The 22,703-nt window shown below is 36.4% G+C and overlaps 1 protein-coding gene and 1 pseudogene across 3 annotated transcripts in view; one reads left to right on the forward strand and one right to left on the reverse strand.

Moving 5' to 3' along the window:
* Positions 1-22,496, forward strand: part of RASA2 (RAS p21 protein activator 2) — a 125,246-nt gene extending 102,750 nt beyond the window's left edge. For all 3 annotated transcript variants that reach the window (XM_050778073.1, XM_050778077.1, XM_050778082.1), the window contains 5 exons: positions 14,519-14,601; positions 15,572-15,780; positions 16,485-16,588; positions 16,923-17,112; positions 19,435-22,496. In XM_050778073.1, coding sequence (XP_050634030.1) covers positions 14,519-14,601; positions 15,572-15,780; positions 16,485-16,588; positions 16,923-17,112; positions 19,435-19,465 — 617 coding nt within the window. In that variant the 3' untranslated portion in view covers positions 19,466-22,496. The remainder of the gene's footprint in view (positions 1-14,518; positions 14,602-15,571; positions 15,781-16,484; positions 16,589-16,922; positions 17,113-19,434) is intronic.
* LOC126947668 (14-3-3 protein theta-like) lies at positions 6,625-13,063 on the reverse strand (annotated as a pseudogene).
* Positions 22,497-22,703: the final 207 nt, after the last annotated feature.

Consider the following 22,703-nt stretch of genomic DNA (forward strand, 5'->3'; position numbering starts at 1 on the left):
TGGAGAAAAGGTGATCAGTAGAAGTAGACCCCTAGATGATTTACATGTTGGAATTAGCAGATGTGAACTTTAAAGCCTCTGTTACAAATATTTCAAGGACTTGGTGGAAAAGTAGTCATCGTGAGTAAAGAAATGGGGAATCTCAGCCAAAAAAGAAAAAAAAAAAAAAGGAATCAAATGAAAATCCTAGAATTGAAAAGCATAATACCTGACATGAAAAATCTGATGGGCGGCCGGGCGCGGTGGCTCAAGCCTGTAATCCCAGCACTTTGGGAGGCCGAGACGGGCGGATCACAAGGTCAGGAGATCGAGACCATCCTGGCTAACACGGCGAAACCCTGTCTCTACTAAAAACACACACAAAAAATCTAGCCGGGTGCGGTGGCGGGCGCCTGTAGTCCCAGCTACTCGGGAGGCTGAGGCAGGAGAATGGCGGGAACCCGGGAGACGGAGCTTGCAGTGAGCTGAGATCCGGCCACTGCACTCCAGCCTGGATGACAGAGCGAGACTCCGTCTCAAAAAAAAAAAGAAAAAAAAAGAAAAATCTGATGGGCTTAACAGCAGATTGGTTCACTGAACTTGAAGATAGATCAGTAGAAATGAAAGAAATGAACCAATCTAGAACACAGAAAAGACTGGGGGAAAATGAACAAAACCTCAGTGACCCTTTACTACAATATCAGGTAGTCTAACATATGCATGGTTGGTGTCCCAGAAGGAGAGTAGAGAAAGAATTGGACCAAAAAAAAAAATTGTTTTTGAAGAAATAATGGCCTAAAATTTCCCATATTTGATGAAACAGTATCTTATAGATCTGAGATGCTCAGTGAACTGAAAGCATGATAAACACAAAGGAAACTGCACTTAGACATACAATAGTCAAACCAGAGATAAAGAGAAAATCTCACAAGCAGAGAAACAAAAAACAAGATACATACGGGGGAACAACAGTACAGTTGACAGCCAACTAACTCCTCATAAAAAGCAACTAAAACCGGAGGACAGTGGAATAATCTCTTTAAAATGCTGAAGAACAAAAGTGTCAACCTAACATTCTACAGAAAATTTTCTTCAAAAATGAAAATATATTTTAAATAAATGAAAGCTGAGAGAGACTCTATCGTGAGCAAGCCTGCACTATAGGAAATGCTAAAGGAAATTCTTCAGGCTGAAAGGAAATAATACCAGATGGAAACTTAGATCTACAAGAAGGAATAAAGAGCACTGGAAATGGTAAATATGTGGGTAAATGTAGGAATGCCTGTTTTGTTGTTTTTTTTTTTTCTCCATTTCTTTAAAAAGCTGTTTGATTCAAAATGTGTAACATTTAATTATAGGGTTTATAACATATCTGGATATGAAATATATGACAGTTACAGCACAAAGGAAGGGGGTGGAGTAAATTATTCCAAGTAAGTGATGCAAGAATAATTTTAAGTAGATTGTGATGAGTTAAGGCTGTATATTATAATATCTAGAACAAAAATTTAGGAAAAAACTTGATATAACTAATCCATCCCCTCTCCTCCTCCCAAACAATAAATAAATTAAAATGTGAGGAAAGGAAGAACAGAGGAGCAATCAAATGAGGTGAGACAGAAAACGAATAGCAAAGTGATAGCTTAAACCCAGCCATATCAATAATTACAGTAAAAGTAAATGAACTACATTACATTGAAAATCACAGACTGTCAGACTATATATTTTAAAAAACAAGATCCAATAATATACTCCTACAATATATCCACATTAAATATATTATAAAGGCACAGATAGGTTGAAAGTAATTCGGTGGAGAAAGACGAGTAAACAGGAAGCAGTAATCCCAGACCAAGTAGATGTCAAAATGACTTTTACCAAATACGTTTGGGCACATTTTATAATGACAGAAGGAGCACATAATCCTAAACGTGTACATACCTAATTACAACTTCATTGTAGTTGGAGAAAAAAACAGAATTGAAATAGGACATCTACAATTCTAGTTGAATTTTTTTTTTCTTTTCTTTTGTTTTTTTTTTGAGACAGGGTCTTGCTGTGTCTCCCAAGCTGGAGTGCACAGACATAACTCACTGCAGCCTCGACCTCCTGAGCTCAAGAGATCCTCCTGCCTCTGCCTCCTGTGTACCTGGGACCACAGGTGGACGCCACCACATCTGGCTAATTTTCTTGATTTTTCGTAGCTGCAAGGTCTCACTTTGTTGCCCAGGCTGGTCTCAAACTCCTGGACCCAAGTGATCCTCCTGCCTTGGCCTAGAATTACAGGTATGAGCCACCACACCTGGCCTGTACTCAGATATTTTAATAGTCTTCTCTCAGCAATTGTTAGAGCAGCTGGCACAAGAACCAGTTTTCTTACAGAAGTTTGGAATAATACTATCAGTCACCTTGATCTAATTTACACATTTATGGGACACTAAGCCAAACAGGTGCAGAATACATATTCTTTTGAAATGTGCATTGGACCATTCAGTAAAATAGGCCACCACATGCTGGGCCTGGAGTCTCAGTAAATATCAAAAGATTGACTTTTTACAAAGTATGTTCTCTGATCACAACAGAATTAATGACAATATGATATCTAGAAGAGCCCCAAATATTTGGAAATTAAATAAAATACTTCTAAGCAATCTATAGATTGAAGAATTCACAAGGAAACTCAAAAATATTTTTAACTTAAATGATAGAATGCAACAAATATATCGAAGTTTGTGGGATACAGCTAAAACAGTACATAAAGGGAAAATGATTGTTATAAATATATTTGTATTAGCAACTAAGGAAAATCTTTTGAGTCTTTATAGGTTAGGCAAAGATTTCTTACATATATAACTAAATGTATGGTCTATAAAAGAAAATAATAAATTGGATCTCATCAAAATTCAAAAACATTTCAAAAGAGGATCATTAAGAAAATGAAAAACTAAGCAACAGACTGGAAGAAAATATGTTCAAAACCCTTATCTGATATACTTGTATCTAGAATTTTCAAAAACCCAATTTAAAAAGAGGACGATATATATGAAAAAATATTTTATCAAAGAGATTATACAAATGGATAATAAGCATATGAAAAGATGCTCAACATCATTGGAAAATGCAAATTAAAACCACAATGAGATACCATTTCACACCAACTAGAGTGAGTGTCTGTAATAAATAAGACAGACAATACTAAATGTTGTTGAGAATGTGGAGAAACAGAAACCCTCATACATTTCCAATGGGAGGTAAAATAGGGGCTTTGACAAGCAATTGGGCAAGTTCTCAGAAAGTTAAACGTAAAACTACTATGCATGTAACCTAGCAATTCCACTGTTGGTTACCTACCCCAAAAGAAATGAAAACATACGCCCACACAAAGAATTGGAGTGAATGTTCAGAGCAGCATTATTCACAATAGCCGAAAACTAGAAGCAACCTAAATGTCTGTCAGCTGGTGAATGGGTAAACAATATATGATATATAAGCAATAGAACACTATTAGCAATACAGGCTGGCTGTGGTGGCTTACATCTGAAATCCCAGCACTTTGGGAGGCCAAGGTAGGAGGATGACTTGAGCTCAGGGGTTTGAGACCAGCCTGGGCAACATGGTGAAATCCTGTCTCTACAAAAAAATAATAATAATATTAAAGAATACTACTAGCAGTAAAAAAGATTGAACTACTGACACATGCTGCATGATGGATGAACTTCAAAAAATTATACTAAGTGAAAGAACTCAGACCCAATAAATTACATACTATATGATTCTATGTATACGAAGTATCCAGAAAAGACAAAGGTGTAGGAATAGAAAGTAGGTTAGTGGCTGCTTGGGACAGGTTGGGAACCAGTCCCAAGTAGCAGATTGGAGTATAAACAGGCATGAGGGATTTTATTGGTGGAATGAAGCTGTTCTAAAATTGATTTATGGTCATGGTTACACCACTCAGTAGAGTAACAAATGGACCTTCATTTGTACACTTAAACTGGATGAATTGACATGTCAAATAGGCTCACCTTAATAAAGCTTTTATTTTTTAAAAAAGGATAAAATCAATTATATATTTTCAACTTAAACTAGAAAATGAGACGATAAACCTAAAGTTAGTTGAAGAATGGCAAAAATAAAGATGAGAGTACAATCAGTGAAATAGGAAACAAACTAATAGTGAAGCATAACAAAGCCAAAAGCTTTAATAAAATTGAAAAATGCCTAGAAAGACTGATAAAAGAAAAAAAAATCAAACACAAAATTACCATAGTTAGGAATGAGAGAGACTACTACAAATTCTAATGACATTAAAAGACTAACCAGAAACTAATATGAACAACTTTATATCAATAAATTTGACAATTCAGATAAATGGACAAATTTCTTGGAAAACAATTTACTAAAACAGATGCAAGAAAAAAGAATATCTTTAAAACCCTGTATCTCTCCTTCTGATGAAATTTGTCCTAAAAAGGAATGCCAGGCTTAAATAGCTTTACTGGTAAAGTCGGCCAAACACTTAAGGAAGAAATAACGTCAACCTTACCCACAAAGTCTTTTAGAAAACAGGGAAAGAATACTTGCCAAGTCATCTTTTGAAGCCTGCATAACTCTGGTACTAAAACTAAAGATTTTACAAGAAAAAATATATATAATGAATTAAATCCAGTAATATGTGAAAAGGACACTCCATAATGAAGTGGGGTTTGTCCCAAGTATGTAAAGTTGGTTTAATATCTGAGAACTAATCAACATAATTTATCATATTAACAGACTAAATGTAGTTGACAAAATTCAACACCTGTTTGTGATTAAAGAAAATAAAAAATGAATGAAGTCTAAAAGATAATCTCCTTAATCTGATCAAAAGTATATGTAAGAAATCTGCAGTTAACAAATTGAGGATTATCCCCTTTAATAAATTCTGTTCAATACTGTACTGAAGATTTTAGCCGATGCAGTAAGACAAGAAATAAAAGGCATATAGTGTTATATTGAAACTCCTGAAGAATCCTCAAAACAGCTACTTAAACTCTTAACTGAATTTAATTTATCTAGGTCTTGGATAAAAGATAAATATGTACAAATCAATTATATTTCTGCAAGTTGCAAACTGTTAGAAAACAAAATTTAAAAAATCATACCCTTTACAGTAGTCCCCAAAAAAACGAACACTAAAATACTTAGGAATAAATTTAACCAAAGAAGGCTGGGCGCGGTGGTTCACGCCTATAATCCCAGCACTTTGGGAGGCCAAGATAGGCAGATCACTTTAGGTCAGGAGTTCAAGACCAGCCTGGCCAACATGCTGAAACTCATCTTTACTAAAAAATGCCAAAAAATTAGCTGGGCGTGGTGGTGTATGCCTGTAATCCCAGTTACTTAGGAGGCTGAGACAGGAGAATCACTTGAACCCAGGTGGCAGAGGTTGCAGTAAGCCGAGATCGCGCCACTGCACTCCAGCCTCGGCGACAGAGCGAGACTCTGTCTCAATAAATAAATTAATTAAAATAAAATAAATTTAACCAAAGAAGTACAACACCTCTACACTGAAACTACAAAACATTCCAGAGATAAGGTAAAGAAGGTCTAAATAAAAAGAGACATGTCATGTTTATGGATTGAAGATGGATTTTTTTTGTTTTTTGGATTTTTTTTTGGTTTATAAAATGTAATTTATGTTACTCTGCTATTACATAGGGCATAAGATTTTCACAAGGCTTTTTTGGGACTACAGTCAATGATTAGCAACACACAGTAGTGTTCCAACTCTAACAATCACTAGACAAATGGGACACCCTCTCACATGCACAAATCTGCATGGAAACATACTAAAGTTTTAGACTTGTGTACTTTAATTTATTTCCCCTTTCTAGTGTGTTAAGAAATGACATGCACTTTAATTTGCCAAAAGCAATGCTGTATTCTGGCAGCAATATGCTACTTCTGTTACATAGTAAAGTGAATACCAGAACTACAAAGTCAGTAAATTTTTATTGGGAAGGGAGGTTGTCAACTTAAACAGCAGCAAATAAAGAGTGAATAAGGAAACTTGCTGTTGCCACAGATATACATGACCTCCTTATGTGATAAAGGAGGCATTTCAATTTGTGAACCATAGCCAGAGATGGCAAGTATGTTTCCATTCAGTCTAATACTTCTGGATTCCTACTAAAAAGGAATATATTAAGAGCATGGAAATGATGCTTATTGAAAGGAAACCCTCGAAGAGTAAGGGAGGGAATGTAGAAATTAAGAAGTTATGTGGAACACTTTAAATTGTAATTAACTACATTTTCATATCTTCTCAGTATTAAAAAACACAGTCACTTGCAGAACTGGTTCAGATTACTTAAATACCAGATACATTTTTAGTCCTCTATGTAAGTGTTTGGAAGTTACTTACGTTTATATGAAATGAAGCTATTAATGCTTTTCTGCAGCAGTAACTGCACACCAGGAAGGCCAAGACAAACACAAATCAAGGCATGAAGTTTTCCCAAAGCTGCAGTGTGAAAAGACTATAAACGGTTGATTCCAAACACATAAATCGGTTTCTTTGCTATAGGAAATCCAAGTGAAATAAGGAATGGAGATGTGTAAAAAGGTTTCTTGAAGGAAAGAAGGATGACACCTTGTATGGATTTAGTTTTCAGCCCTTTCTACCGCCTCACATTCTTCTCCTGCACTGTCTGATGTCCAAAGTGTTATGTTGTCTCTAAGCAATTGCATGATGAGGGTGGTGTCTTTATGAGTCTTCATTCAGTGTATCAACTTCAGCAATGGCCTCATCAAAAGCCGTTTTAGCCAGCGTGTAGGCAAGCTCTGGGTTATTAAGAATCTCATAGTAAAATACAGAAAAGTTAAGAGCAAGCCCCAGGTGGATTGGGTGTGTGGGTTGCATCTCTTTCTTGCTTATATCAAATGCCTCTCGGTAAGCTCCTTGGGAATTAGCTATCATTTGTTTTCGATCATCACCACATGCAACCACATGCAACCACATGCAACCACATGCAACTTCAGCAAAGTACTGGAAGTAATCACCCTTCATCTTCAGATGGAAAACCTTACTCTCTGGATTAGTTGCATTGGCTATTAAATATTTATCCAACAATTCCAGGATGGTGGTGCAGATGGATCTCGGCTCGGACTCTACTTTCTCCCAGTAGTCCTTAATCAGCTGCAACTTCTTGTCGGAGGTGTCAGTCTTCTGCTCAATGCTCGAGATGACCCTCCAGGTGGACCTGCAGCCCCCAACTACATTCTTGTAGGCCACAGAGAGCAGGTTGCAATCCTCGTTGGACAGCTTGGCGACCTACTCAGTCACGGCCTTCATGCAGATGGCCATGTCATTGTAGCGCTCGGCCTACTTGGCCAGCTTGGCCTTCTGATCAGCTCCCTCCTCTTGGCAGATGCAGGGCGGAGGGCAAGGAGAGCAAGGACAAGCGCCGACCCAGAGCAGGAGGGGTCCTTCAGAGCTTCACATCTCTGTGGCAACAACTGGAGAGTCCCACCACTTTGCTCTGCTTTTTAGATTGAGTATTTTTTAAGAAGCCACATCTCCCTGAATTCATCTCGATTTTAACACAATCTCACTCCAAATCCCAGCCAGTTTTTAAAATAAAAATGGACAAGTTGATTCTAGAATTTACGTGGATGGAAAAACAAAAGTCTTAACCATAACCAAAGCAATGTTGAAAAGGTAAAGCAAAGTTGAGAGCTAAAGACTTACTGTAAAAGCTGCAGTAATCAAGATTGTAGGTTTAGGATAAGAGAAAGAGATCAATGAACAGAGCAGAAAGAAACACATACATATATATATGGCCAATTCCGTTTTAACAAAGCTGTCAAGGCAATTCAGTAGGGAAAGAAAAGGCTTTTTAACATATGGTGGAGGAACGACCCTGATAAACATGGAGGGGAAATGAACTTTACCCCACCTCACACAACACAAAATTTAATTCAAGATGATGGGGCTGGGCACAGTGGCTCACACCTGTAACCCTAGCACTTTGAGAGGCCGAGGCAGACAGATTACCTGAGCTCAAGAGTTCAAGACCAGTCTGGGCAATGTGGTGAAACCTCGTCTGTATTAAAAATACAAAAATTAGCTGTGCGTGGTGGCCCATGGCTGTAATCCCAGCTACTTAGGAGGCTAAGGTCCAAGAATCACTTGAACTCTTGAACTTGAGAGGCAGAAGTTGCTGTGAGCCAAGATCATACCATTGCACTCCAGCCTGGGCAACAGAGACTGTCTCCATTGTCTCCAAAAAAAAAAGATGATGGAATCATAGACCTCAACGAAAATGTGGAAAAATATCTTCAAAACCATGATATGCTAGGATTTCTTGAAGAGAACATTAAAAGCACTGAACATTTTTCTTAAATAAATTGGACTTCATTGAAAAGAAAGGTGTATTTTCTCCATTCTTCATTGTCATTCCTTTTTCTTTTCTTTTTTTAATATGATGACCATAAGATTTATTACTTGGTGGCTGAAATTTTTCAAGAGCTTGTTGGGGTTTGTTGAATTTTTTGAACCATGAGATAATGTTTTTCACCGAATGTAGGACTTTTTTGACTTATTTCTTCAAATTTTCCCCCCTTTTTCTTCTAGGACTCCTCCAATTTATGCTGATAAATTGTCTCGTAGATCTCACTGAGACTCAGTTCATTTTTCTTTTATTCTCTTCGGTCTCCAAATTAGATCATTTTTACTTCAGTTCACTGATTTAGCTCATGTGAATTTTTCTTTTCTTCTATTGTACTTTTCAGCTCCAGAATTTCCATTTAGTTCTCTTTGTACTTTAGATTTTTCTGTTGAGAGCCTATATATGTTCAGCTGTTATTAGTTTATTTTTATTGAATTATTTCAGCATATTTAGAGTAACTACTTTGAAGTCTTAGGCTGCTAAATTCAGTATCTGGACCCATTCAGAATCAGTTTCAGTTGGCTGCTTTCTTTCCCAAGTTATGTGTCACACTTTCCTGTTTTTTTTATATGTCTTATTTTCTTATTAAAAACTAGACATTTTTAAGATCAACAGTCCCCAACCTTTTTGTCACCGGGGACTGGTTTCATGGAAGACAATTTTTCCACAGACTGGTGGGGGGTCATGGTTTTGGGATTAAACTGTTTTACCTCAGATCATCAGGCATGAGATTCTTACAAGGAGTGCACAACCTAGATCTGTTGCATGCTCATTTCACAATAGGGTTTGCACTCTTGTGATCTCATACCACCCTTATCTGACAGGAGGCGGAACTCAGGTGGTAATGCTTGCTTGCCCACCCACTGCTCCTCCTGCTGGGTGGCCCATTTCCTAACAGGCCACTGACCAGTACCAGTCTATGGTCCAGAGTTTGGGGACCCCTGTTGTATAGTACATTGTAGTGTGTCTGCATTTCGTTGTTCTGAATGCCTGCCTAGACTAAAACTGCAAAGTCTCTCTCTTACTTACACCTGAACATCTCTATTCAGATGTTTCCCTCTAACCCTAGCTAGCTCCCTGGGGGCCTCACCTGAACTTAATTATTTAGTGGTCAACAAATGAATTGAGCAGGTAGCTGAAATACCTCAAAGACTTCCCACTCTCTGTCACCTGAGCTGTGTGTGAATTAGAGAATACATTGAGAGTCACAGCAAACTGATGTCTCCCTAGGCTTTCAGTTTTTGCCAGACTCTGAGATATTCCACATACATGCCTACTTTAACAGACAGACAGGGATCTGGCAAGTTTATTATCAGGCTTTCGTAGCCCTCTTGCTTCCAGATTTCATCCTTAAACGGAATCTGTAACCTCCAGCCAGTAAAACCTTACATTTTCACTGCCTAACTTGGGGATAATGGAAACACCTCCAGATAGGAAGACCAGTTCTTACCCTATGCAGTTTTTCATGAGTAAACTTATCACCATTGGTTGTTTTCCAGTGCCCTGAAGTTGTTTTTAATAATTTGCCCAGTTTTATACACCCATCTTTCTTAACACTATTAAAAATACCGCCATGATAACATTAGTTTAGCTGTGTCCCTTGGGGCCAATATGTAGTTGGACATTCATTTTTATTGTGGTGGTAATGGTATTTTTTAAAATTTAGGCCGGGCACAGTGGTTCAGGCCCGTAATCCCAGTACTTTAGGAGGCCAAGGAGGGTGGATCACCTGAGGTCAGGAATTTGAGACCAGCCTGGCGAACATGGTGAAACCCCATCTCTACTGAAAATACAAAAATTAGCCAAGCGTAGTGGCAGGTGCCTGTAATCCCAGCTACTCAGGAGGCTGAGGCAGGAGAATCATTTGATCCCAGGAGGTGGAGATTGCAGTGAGCTGAGATCGTGCCATTGCACTCCAGCCTGGGCGACAAGAGCAAAACTCTGTATCAAAAAATAAAAATAAAAATAAAATTTAGATATAATTCACATACCATAAAATTCACCCTTTTAAGGTATACAGTTGATTGGTTTTCAGGATATTCATAATGTTATGCAATTGCCACTAATTCCAAAGCATTTTCACCACCCAAAAAGAAACCCTATACCCATTAACAGTCACTCCCCATTCCTCCCTTCTCCCAGCCTCTGACAACCACTGTTATACTTTCTGTCTCTATAGGTGTGCCCATTCTAGACATTTCATATACATGGAATCGTATAGTATGTAGCCTTTTGTGACTAACATATTTCATGCAGTGTAATGTTTTGGAGGTTCATTCATGTTGTAGCATGAATCAGTACTTTATTTTCGTGGCTGAATCATATTCTGTTTTACAGATAATACCACATTTTGTTTATTCATTCACCAGTTGATGGACATTTAGGTTGTTTTTGGTTTTTGACTATTATGAACAATGCAGTTGTGAACATATATTTACAAGTTTTTGTGTGGATGTGTCTTCAGCTCTCATATATACGTAGAAGTGGAATCAGTGAGTTAATAGGGTATTTCTGTTTAATTAGAAGGTAATGACAACTTTAAAACCTGATTTCAGCCATTTAGTAGGAAATTTAATGCACTCACATTTATTGTGATTACCATGATTACTACTTTGTTTTGTGTTTTCTATTTACTAGGCTTTTCTGTTTCTTGGGTTTATTTTTCCCTTCCTTTTTATTGGAATAGTTGAGCATGTATGCGTGTTTGCACTCTGTCTGTCTCTATCTAGTGAGGAAACTTGACTATCCTATTTTTACTTTTTAAATTGTTAACAAATTTAAACTTAAATGTTTATATTAATGTCTACAGTTGATGCAAGTCTCCAAGCTGGGAAAGAACATTATCATGCTTTCAATTATTCTTTTCCTAGCATCTCCCTAAAGAAGTCATCTGGAATGTTAATACTTGTTTCTCTTGTTTCTTTTACCTTTTTACATTATGTTTTAATGATTTTGCATTCTTGCCTATCAATTTTCCTGATTTCTTTGGCCCAACACTATTTTTTGTATAACACATCTGTCTTTTTCCTGGATTCATGATTCATTATTATTTTGTGGAGTACTTAAGGAATTCTTTCAGATAGGCCTTTATGGCTGATAAGTTTTCTGAGTCCTTACATATACAAAAATGTCTTTTACCCTTACTCTTGAATGACAAAATACTCCATTGTTTAATAGCTTCCATTGCTGCTGATGAGGATTTTGATGTCACTCTGATTCTCAGTCTTTTGATTCTTCTATCTAAAAACTCTTAGGATTCTCTGTAGCCTTCAAGTTCTAATGTTTTTCTGCCTAGTATTTAGGTAGTTGTCTTTTTTCTTCCATCCTGCTTAGTACTTGGTGGATAACTTTCTATTTGAAGATCTCTGACTTTACCTTGGGGACATTTTTATATGTAATTTTCTCCTGAATACTCTTATTTGTCAGATATTAAAACTTCTAAATCCATCCACGATGGTACTTAACTCTTCTATTTTTGCTTCTTTGTCTTCTTGTACTGTATTTTTGGAAAGTCCTCAGTAAAATCTTTCGTTCTCACTAACTCACATTGCAGTTCACCCCAGTTAACACTGTTAACTATGCAATTAACCCTTATGATATCATGACAGTATATGTGCCTGAGAGCAATGCCCTTTCTCTACATATGCTGTGTTATAATTTGTCCAGAAATGAATAAATATAGCAGTTTTCAGGGTATGTGCATTCTTTGTATATTTAACAAATCTAAAGATAGAAACTCCTGGCCGGGCACAGTGACTCACGCCTGTAATCCCAGCACTTTGGGAGGCTGAGGCAGGCGGATCACGAGGTCAAGAGATCAAGACCACAGTGAAACCCCGTCTCTACTAAAAAATACAAAAAATTAGCCGGACACGGTGGCGGGCGCCTGTAGTCCCAGCTACTCGGGAGGCTGAGGCAGGAGAATGGTATGAACCCAGTAGGCGGAGCTTGCAGTGAGCCAAGATTGCACCACTGCACTCCAGCCTGGGCAACAGAGTGAGACTCCGTCTCAAAAAAAAGAAACTCCTTGCAAAATTTTAAAATTCTCTGACTGTAATGCCCCCTGTAGATTAGTACCCAAAGACATGGGTCTCTTCCCCTCAGTTTCTTAAACTCCTGATTTCCTCAGATGTTATCCTCCTTTGTTGCATGTATGTCTCTTCTTCAGAGTGATGATTTTCCTTAACTGTTTGGTGATTTTTTTTTTTTTTTTTTTTTTGGTGTTTTACTCTTCTTTGTGTTTTGCAATCCATTTACCTACCTGAGTGTTGAGTAGCTTACTGCCAATGATTATGAGGGAGGGACAGGACAAGCTGCTGAGGGGCAGGAGTGCTGTTGCTTGTCTTCTGGTGTGGGTATTCTCTCCTTCCCTTCTGAGAGTTAGCAGCTACCTGTGACATTGCACTGCTCTGCAGCCCAGTGTGCATCCTTGCTGCTTTAGCCTGTGAATATATGCCTCTGTTGACTGCTGCTTAGCACAAACCTGGGAATGGGGAGGGCCTGATTGACCCAGCTGATCCAGATGCAACTCACTGATTAATCATCCTGTTGTATGTCTGAGTGCCCCCAACCTTCAGCTGTCTATGTCCACTGGCTCTGCCTTGAAACTCTTCCTTAACCACTCCTACTTTTGCAGATGTCTTATCGTACATCTGGCTTAGACTATGGCTTCCTTCAGTTACTGCCTCCCTTCCCCACCGTTCAACTCCCCACTCCTATAAATATAATCTCGTCTGATTCTAGGAGATTGCTGATAGTCTTTCCTTATTATCTCATGCATTTATGATTTATATTTGTTAACTGTAAATGTCATTTCCTCAGAAAGTTTTTTCCTAACCACCCAATGTAAAGTAACTTCTCACTTTCTATCACATCAGCTCAGTTTATTTTCATTGTAGCATTCATCTCTATTTAATATTTATGGCCTTTTGTTTTTCCAGACCTAAATGCATACTCCTTTAGGAGCATTATATGGTCTATTTACAGCTATATCATAAGTGGTTAGAGCAGTGCCTGATATACAGTAGACATTCAATATATGATAGTTGAATTAAGTGACTTTATCTTTTTTAAAAACATTATCACATTTGTTTAAATTACATAAATTTTAGATTTTATACCAGAAACCAGGCTTAACATCTCTGTTCAAGACAAAAAAAGAGAAACACACCTTTATTAACCAAATAGTTTTCTTTGCCCAAAACTGTATAATTAATTGGTTAAATAATACAAAATACAAAGTTTCTTAACCTCCAGCACTTCAGTCTATATGGCATTCAAGCAAAGCTTGGGGGTGAAATAAAAGCAAAGCTTTGATTTTTCTAAGAACAATATTACAAAGTGACCAGAAGTTAGAATTATGTTTGCTTATAGTTTCTATGACTATGTGAGATATAATTTATTCTCAGGTAAATCGTTAAGTTGAAATTCATCATATTCTTATGCCATATTATTATGGAGCTCCTTTAGCAAACTCAAATTTCCTTAATGGAATTTCCAAAGTCTTAGGTTAAGGACTCACTCTACCAGATAAGATTTTTACTTTTTATCCCTGCATCTCTTAAATTTTATAGCTTTTGATCAGGTGGCTGATCAACCCATAAGGGATAATAATGAACAGTTTTTCAGTTTAGAAATACTGTTTTGAGAGTTAATTCCTTAATTAAATTTAGGTTAGAAAAATATAGAAATGCACATAGGTAGTCATAGTCACTGCTTACATAGTAACTTCTCCATGAAAGAAAAGTCCCTGTCTTGGCGAGTTTTGAGTTGGCCTCTTTTGCTGAGTCTGTTAGTTTTTCAGTCCCCATATATAAAATTTTGTAACATTCTTACTTTCTCCATGGAGATCAAATTTAGTCCCAGATTTTTCCTTGAAAATGTTTAAATATTTTATGGCAAAGAAAAGCAGTAGTCACTTTAGAAGACAATCAGAATTTATCTGTTCCATGAAACAAATATTTATATATATGCCATTTGTAAGTCTTCTTGTAGGTTATTTACACTTCTGCCATCAAGAAGATGAGCTTAAACCCTACAGAATTAACCTCAAATCTTTATAATTCTGATAGAAATTACTTTAATTTTGTTTTACTTTTTTTATTTAGGCAAAGATGCAATCTACACAATTCCAGTAAAAAACATTCTTGCTGTGGAAAAACTGGAAGAGAGTTCTTTCAACAAGAAAAATGTAAGTTATGTAAATAAATTATTTAAAGCTTTCTGAACTGCATGTATTAAGTATTTGTATTTCAAGGTATTTGGTAATACCTTGTATTTGTATCACCTATTAGATATTTGTATTCAAATTTTCAAGAGATTGTTTATTGGATTGTTTACCATTAATCATTAATAGTTCATAAATAGCTAGCTCAAACTGTCTCTTAAAATTGTCCTTTATTGTTGATGCCTCATATAGCTTGCCTAGTTTGTTAAGTTAAAGATACTTTTCTCAAGACTTCCCTGTTATATTTGATAAACCTGGTTTCTGGTATAAAATCTAAAATGTATGTAATTTAAGCAAATGTGATATATAATGTTTTTTAAAAAGATAAAGTCACTTAATTCAACTATCATATATTGAATGTCTACTGTATATCAGGCACTGCTCTAACCGCTTATGATATAGCTGTAAATAGACCATATAAGGCTTCTAAAGGAGTATGCATTTAGGTCTGGAAAAACAAAAGGCCATAAATATTAAATAGAGATGAATGCTACAATGAAATGCTCTACATGGTATTCAAGTCTCTAAATAATACAGTCCCAAGCTATCTGTCCAGCTTTGTCTTCTGCATTCAGTGCATACCATACACCCAAGCCAACCAGGATGATTTCCTTATTCCTATTTTTCTGCTGCTTTTTCTTTATACTTTTTCTTCCATTAGCAATTCCTTCGCTTTATTCTTATCTATATGATAGTCCATTCATTTGGATATGTGTGGCTTCTAAAACTTACATTCTTTTGTACTGCTTAGTACCATGTGACTCAGATTATGCTTGAGACTAACTTGCTTGAAACATAATAATTTCTTAGACATCTTAGCACCAGTTATCTAGCCAAGCAAACTAGATTCCTTTAGGTACTTTTCTTCTGTTTTGTACTGTGTGTTGGTTTGGGGACGCTTGTCACTAACTTTTTATCTTAATTGCCTATGAAGATGTTCCAAGTAATACATACGGAGAAACCACTCTATGTCCAGGCAAATAACTGTGTAGAAGCTAATGAATGGATAGACGTACTCTGCAGGGTGAGCCGATGCAATCAAAACAGGCTCAGTTTTTATCATCCCTCAGTGTATCTGAATGGAAATTGGCTCTGCTGTCAGGAGACCAGTGAAAACACTCTCGGCTGCAAGCCATGTACTGCGTAAGTTTCCTTCTGATTATAAAAGCAATGTGCCAAAATTTGATATATCCATGCAATGTTAATATTACTTGTCCGTGAAAAAGGAATGACGTACTGATCCATGCTACAACAAGAATGGGACCTTGAAAAATTATGCTAAGTGAAAGAAGTCAAACATAAAGGCCACATATTCTCTGATAACATTGATGTAAAGTGTCTAGAATAGGTAAATTCATAGAGACACAAAGTAGATTAGTGGTTACAAGGGATAGGAGGAAGGGAGGAATGGGGAGATGCAGAGATTATTTTAGGAGTGAAGAAAATGTTCTAAAATTAATAGTGGTTGCACAAGTTAAAAAAAATTTTAAGGCAATGTTTAAATAGAAGCATGAGCTTGACCAAGTTATCAAGAAAGAAGGGTCCTTAGCATTGTCTTTCTAATTGTATGGAACAACCATTGTATTTCTAAGACTTAAGTAATAATGTATTGTTTTGTGATGAAGCATAGGTTGTGGAAATGATTTTACTTTAAAATTTCCCTCCTTCTGTTTAGAGTCACATAACAACCAAACCTCTCCTTGGCCCCACTTTATTTTAACTGTCAAATGAAACTAAATTTCTGCAAAAGTCTGTGGTTCTATTTTTAGTCTCAAACCATCAGAAGTCCTTGGCATGTTAACAAAATAAAATTTGTCCAATATATTTATTTTTTATTTTTACCATAGAGGTGTCCCTGCAGACATCCAAATAGATATTGATGAAGACAGAGAAACAGAAAGAATTTATTCCCTTTTTACCCTCAGTTTACTTAAGCTGCAGAAGATGGAAGGTAAATACACAATCTATTTTTATATAACCATAATCTTTCATTACCAATTCCTAAAGTAAAAGTTGAAAATACTCATAGATTTACCAAAATGTTATTTATATGAAAGTTGACAAACCCACAGGGGGCATTTTTCATTGACATTCATGAAGTAAAATTCTGTTTTTGCATGAATGTGATGATCCTAATAAATAAAATGTATATATTTTAGTTATCTTGGCTTTGCCAGGGGAAATCCCCTCAGCATAAGACATTTGAAAAATTCTTATTTGAACTACACATTGCATTTATAGAATTTACTTGTCTGATCAGAGATTTGTTTTCCTGTTCCTTTTAGAGGCTTGTGGAACTATTGCAGTCTATCAAGGACCACAGAAAGAGCCTGATGATTATTCTAACTTTGTAATCGAGGATTCTGTAACAACCTTTAAGACAATTCAGCAAATAAAAAGCATAATTGAGAAGCTGGATGAACCTCATGAAAAATATAGGAAGAAAAGATCCAGTAGTGCAAAATATGGGAGCAAGTGAGTGATTTTTAAGCTATCGTAAACATATTTTTAAACAGTTTGAGATTGCCTCTCCTGCCCCACCCTCACACCTCCTGCTCACCCACATCTCTCAAGACCCGGCTGAGGACCATTCTCTGGTGTAAGTTTCCCTGGCCACTCAAACTCAAAGTGCTCTTTGTGGCCGGGCGCGGTGGCTCAAGCCTGTAATCCCAGCACTTTGGGAGGCTGAGACGGGCAGATCACGAGGTCAGGAGATCGAGACCATCCTGGCTAACACGGTGAAACCCCGTCTCTACTAAAAAATACAAAAAAACTAGCCAGGCAAGGTGGCGGGCGCCTGTAGTCCCAGCTACTCGGGAGGCTGAGGCAGGAGAATAGCGTAAACCCGGGAGGCGGAGCTTGCAGTGAGCCGAGATCGTGCCACTGCACTCCAGCCTGGGCGACAGAGCGAGACTCCGTCTCAAAAAAAAAAAAAAGTGCTCTTTGTGTTGTTCAGTTTAGCCGTCATTTCACTGTGTTGGTGCTATACTTTATCCACTTTTAAATTTCATATATATGTGTATATGAAATTACATATGTATATATTTATATATTATTTGTATTTATATAAAAAATATATATTTATATATATTTAGTTTTTGTAGAGACAGGTTCTTGCCCTGTCACACCCTGGAGTGCAGTAGTATGATCATAACTCACTGTAACCTCCAGCTCCTAAGTTCAAGCGATCCATCTCAGCATCTTGAGTAGCGAGGACTACAAGTGTGCACCGCCATGCCCAGCTATTTGTTTTATTTTTTGTGGAGACAGGGTCTTGCTATGTTGCCCAGGCTGGTTTTGACTTTCTGACCTCCAGTGATCCTCCTGCCTTGGCCTCTCAAAGTGCTGGGGTTACAGACATGAGCCAACACTACCAGCCTGTCACCAGTTTTAATGTTATGTTCAATTGTAATTCATTTCTTGAATACTTAGTAGGTCTTTGTTTTGTTTTTGTTTTTACTGATCCTCCTTCTACAGTACGTAATAAGAATTCACAAAACTCACCCCCCAAAAAAATAAGCTGTAAAAGTGCTACAAGTACTTTATAGTTGATTTTTTGGACCACTTCAGATGTAGATGGATACTACGATGGGTAACAACAGCAACAACTCGCATTTATTGGAAGGGGCATTGTGCTTAGTACTTTACAGCTTAGATTGCTTTTAGAAGCAAGTTATGAAGTCCCAGTTGAGGTGGCTTAAACAATAAAACTATTTACTCTTGCAAATTAAGTAGTTAACTTCTACAGTTGGTTAATTCAGCAGCTCAGCACTGTCATCAAGGAACACCTGCCACTCAGCCAACCTCAACAAGGTGATTCCTCAGGCTTATTCTCTCATGAGCTGCAATAATTCAGAGCCCCACATTTTTATATTATAGCATCCAGAGGCAGAAAAGGCTGTTTTCTCCTTACTAGGAGAAAGGAACCTTCTCTAGAGTTACCCCCGGCCTTCCCTGAAACACATGGCTGCCCAATGTTAGAGCAGAATCGGGGTCTGTTTACAAAGAAGTGGCTAGGGAGGGGATGGTTCTTGGGCCGCCAAGTAACAGTGTTTGCCACAGTGAACACTCATTGATCCTCAAATCAGCTCAACTTGGTTTTATCCTCATTTTACAGCTAGTGAAATGGAGGCTTGGGGAAGCTAAACGCCTTGCCCAAGGTCACACAGCTGACTAGGGCTCTGAATCCTGGCCCCACCACTTTAAATGTTCTTTGAAAAGTATGTGTATTAATAATTATATTTTTTATTGATGTACAATAAAAATCAATTTGACAGGTATAAATATTTATATTCTTCCTAGATAGCTGCCTCAGTTAGGTTATTATAAGCATCCTAATCCTGTCTTTTCTGTACTAATGTAATTGGTTCTCTTCCAACAGCAGTAATCCAGTTTCCTTGGAGCCCTGGGAAGTTTCCATATGAGATCCCAGACATTCTTTCTTAAATTTCTCATACCCATACACACCATACCACTTCCCAGTTTTATTTTTCTCTATTAAAAAATATCATGCCCTACTGTACTAAATATCTTAATAATTTTTATTTACCCTATACCAGAGTGTAAGTTCCATGGTGGCAAGGTTTTTCTTGGTCTGTTTTGTTTACTACTTTAAGTTCTACACTAGGGTCTAAGATTTAATAGGTGGTCAGTAAGTACTCGTTGAATTAATGAAACAAGATTTGGCATGAGAGATTATCCAGGGAAAATTCTAAATACTTAATGGATTATATATTTGTCACCCTTTAAATTTTTATATTTCTTAAATTTTGAAAAATGACTTTTTTTCTTTTCTAGGGAAAATCCAATTGTTGGGAAAGCATCTTAGAGTTTAACAGATTGGTTCAGAAGAACTGGAAAATATTATTTTTCTTGGAGCTTTTCAATTCATCATATATTTTGTTCATAGTATTTAAGAATGAACATTCGCTTCAATGTCATCTGCCTCCACATTGTATTTAATATTTAATAATTGAAATTAATTGTTTGGGAATCCTGGTATTGATGTATTACTAGAGAATTTAAAGCCCAGGATTCCCTTCATACCTGTGTGACCAAATCTATATTTCTGCAACTTCTTTTTAATCGAAAGAATCTTCCTAGAAAAGCTTTGTAACAAAGGGAGAACTCCTCCGTAGCGAGAAACCATCTCTTCTTATAACACTCTGTTCTGTGGACTTGTTTTGACTACCATTAGTGCCTGCTCTGTACTGCCAACATTGTGTTTTACTAGAAAATTCCAATTCATGACAGTTCGGAGCTTTTCATTTAGTTCATGTAGACCCTCCCGCTTTAAAAAAGAAAAAAAAATAAGAAATGATTTTCCTTTGATCCATCAGTCATTACAGGTTCCATTCAAGACAGTGATAGAAATTTTAGAAAACTGCCAGAGCATCCTTGAAAGTTGCTAGATCCTTTTGCCTAAAGATGTAAACAAAACTCAAGACAGGAGGAATCAGGGAATACGTGCTATTGTGTGCATCTTGTTTACATTTGGAATCAGTGATGGCAAAAGAAATAATGAGACCTCTGAAATTGTTTTCATTGTTTTAAATACCAGGTACTCATTTTCTTGATTTGAAAGTTTAACATGACTTCTAAGGACATCTCTTCTGAAAAAGAAAGTAAACAGGGAGTGAAGGTGGTAGGAAAGTCACTTGACTTCACCTGCTGTTTCATGTTATAATAAGGGCCACCATAAGGATGCCCTCCTCATAGTGTTCGGTTCTGCTCTTACTCGAGAACGGTCACTCGGCGCACTTTAATAATCTGGACTGCTCCAGATTATACTTTAGATACTTCATGGTATCTAATCTTTATGATCAGTTGAATGATCAGTGTTTAAGTCTAAAAATAATGCTTTCCTGAAAATGTTTATATTTCATTACTGTTTCCTTATTGCCTGCTAGCCAAATGGAATTTGGGCAAGCAACTCTTTGAAGACTTTTTTTACCCTAGAAATTTACTTTTGTCCTAAAAACCCTAACTGTAAATAAGCAGTCGAAGCAAGTTGCCACCTTGAATTTGAGGGATACACTTTGCTTCATCAGTATTAAAAACCATGGTACTTTTATTTTGTCTTTTTTAATTCAAAACATTTTCTAAATGTGGTACTTTGAACCTTGGAGTATTTACATGTTTCTGTTCAAAACTGTGACTTATTAATGTAAGTCTGCTAGTAGTACTTTTTTTGTTTCCCTGAGCATAAGCTATATTTCAAGATATACTTTGCCAATTTTGTTATTGGTGGGTAATTGTTTTTAAATTATATTGTTACTAGGTAATTATTTTTAAAGACTACTGGCATACCATCAAAGTTGTTCCATAAAAGAATATAACTGAGCAATGTATTTCTCTAAATGACTTGTAAAAATCAATGAGTTACATTTAAGTCTGCATTATGGTAGATTATTACTCCTGGCTCATTTTAAAGACAAGTTTGAAAAAGTCCTTAAATTTTATAAGCTTGTAGATTCCATAAACTACACTGATTTATACATTTGAAAGAATTTAGCCATTTAATAAATTTCTCATTCTCAACTTGCATTTAGATTAAAATTCTTTTTATGAGTCTCTGAAATGTCTACCTGCGAAGAACATGTAAACATTGCCAGGTACCAGTCATTATTCTTTAGTGGCTTTTTAGTCCTCCGCTATTTTTTTAAGGCAAAAGAAATATTCATCTAACATTTCTAATATCAAATCCCCAATTGTGATTGTTTTTAAAGATCATGGCATGATCACAGGGACCAAGGCTGTGTGCATGCATAACTCTGGATTTGAAAGGAGGACAGTTCAGCCATCTAGTTCTTTTCTTCACATGACACTTTTAAACAGCCAGTTTGACTGAAATTAACCAACTTGGCACAGCCTAAAAAGAAGTAATGTGAAATTAAATTATTTTTCTTTGAAAGTCTTTTGAAATAAGAGACCATGTAAGTAGGACCCTAAGATAACCAAGGAATTTGCTTCTAGGGCCCTCATTCCTCTGCCATTACTTACAAATTTTTTAATTTTTACTACCTAATACTCTTTCTCTACCTTTTCCACATTTGAAAACATACAAGGCAGCTCACTTCATCCAAAAACCTAAAAACTCCAGGAAGGAAAGAAAAGATGATATGGGGAAACTTGCCGTAGATACCGGTTCTGGTTCTTAGTTTAGCCATTTCCATCAGTTGAAATTGTGGTGTGATCTGTGCTTGTTTTGTTGTTTTGTTTTTGTTTAGCTTTGTTTTTTAATATTCATTTAATAAGATGATGGGCAATAGCAAAGATTTTTACTCCCAGGAATATAATTTATCAAATTGAACTATTTTATTTGCCAAAGAAACTTGTTTTTAATATCACGGGTAATGGGTAAGTGTCAAAACTAGGCTTTTTTTAATTAAACAAAAGAAGGTGACGAATGATATGGCTTTTGTTTCTGTTTCTGAAGCCTGATTTCATTTATGCCAGGTTTTGAAAAACAGATCTTTTTATTAAGTGAAAGCACCTTTAATTTGCTCTAACGGTACATCCTGTAAAGACAGAATTCTGCATAGTGTTTTAGGTGTTTTTACAGTATGGGAAAAATACAAGACTCATTCTAGAGTTAAATTACCAATCTTGGTTGATATTATCTGCTTCCATTTTTATTAATTTGGAAATTAATATGTTGCTAGTAAATATTGGTTTTTACAGTACCCAGTTTGAAAATGTAAGTTATCAAAACTTAATGTAGTGAATTTGTTTAACCATGTTGTATTGTTGAGAATGTATTTTTATTTAAATTTTATTTTCTTATCAAGAGTATTATAAAAATTAACTTTTGTAACTGTCGCTTGGAAATAACTCAAATAAATTACAAGAAGCCTGTCTGTTCTTTGTGAGACTGTATTTTCTTACTGATTTAGTAATTTCTCGTTTAAAATTATTATACCTTTCCTATTAGTAAGGGAACTGTGGAAGTGAGAAGTCTCCAGTAAGAACAATGCAATCTGAAAAGTGTTCAGTTTTCTTAAACTTAACTAGGCTGATTTTTGATGGGTGGGTTCTTTTTTTTTTTTTTTTTGAGACGAAGTCTC

Source organism: Macaca thibetana, chromosome 2 (genome assembly GCF_024542745.1).
Source record: "Macaca thibetana thibetana isolate TM-01 chromosome 2, ASM2454274v1, whole genome shotgun sequence".
Taxonomy (NCBI): Eukaryota; Metazoa; Chordata; class Mammalia; order Primates; family Cercopithecidae; genus Macaca; species Macaca thibetana.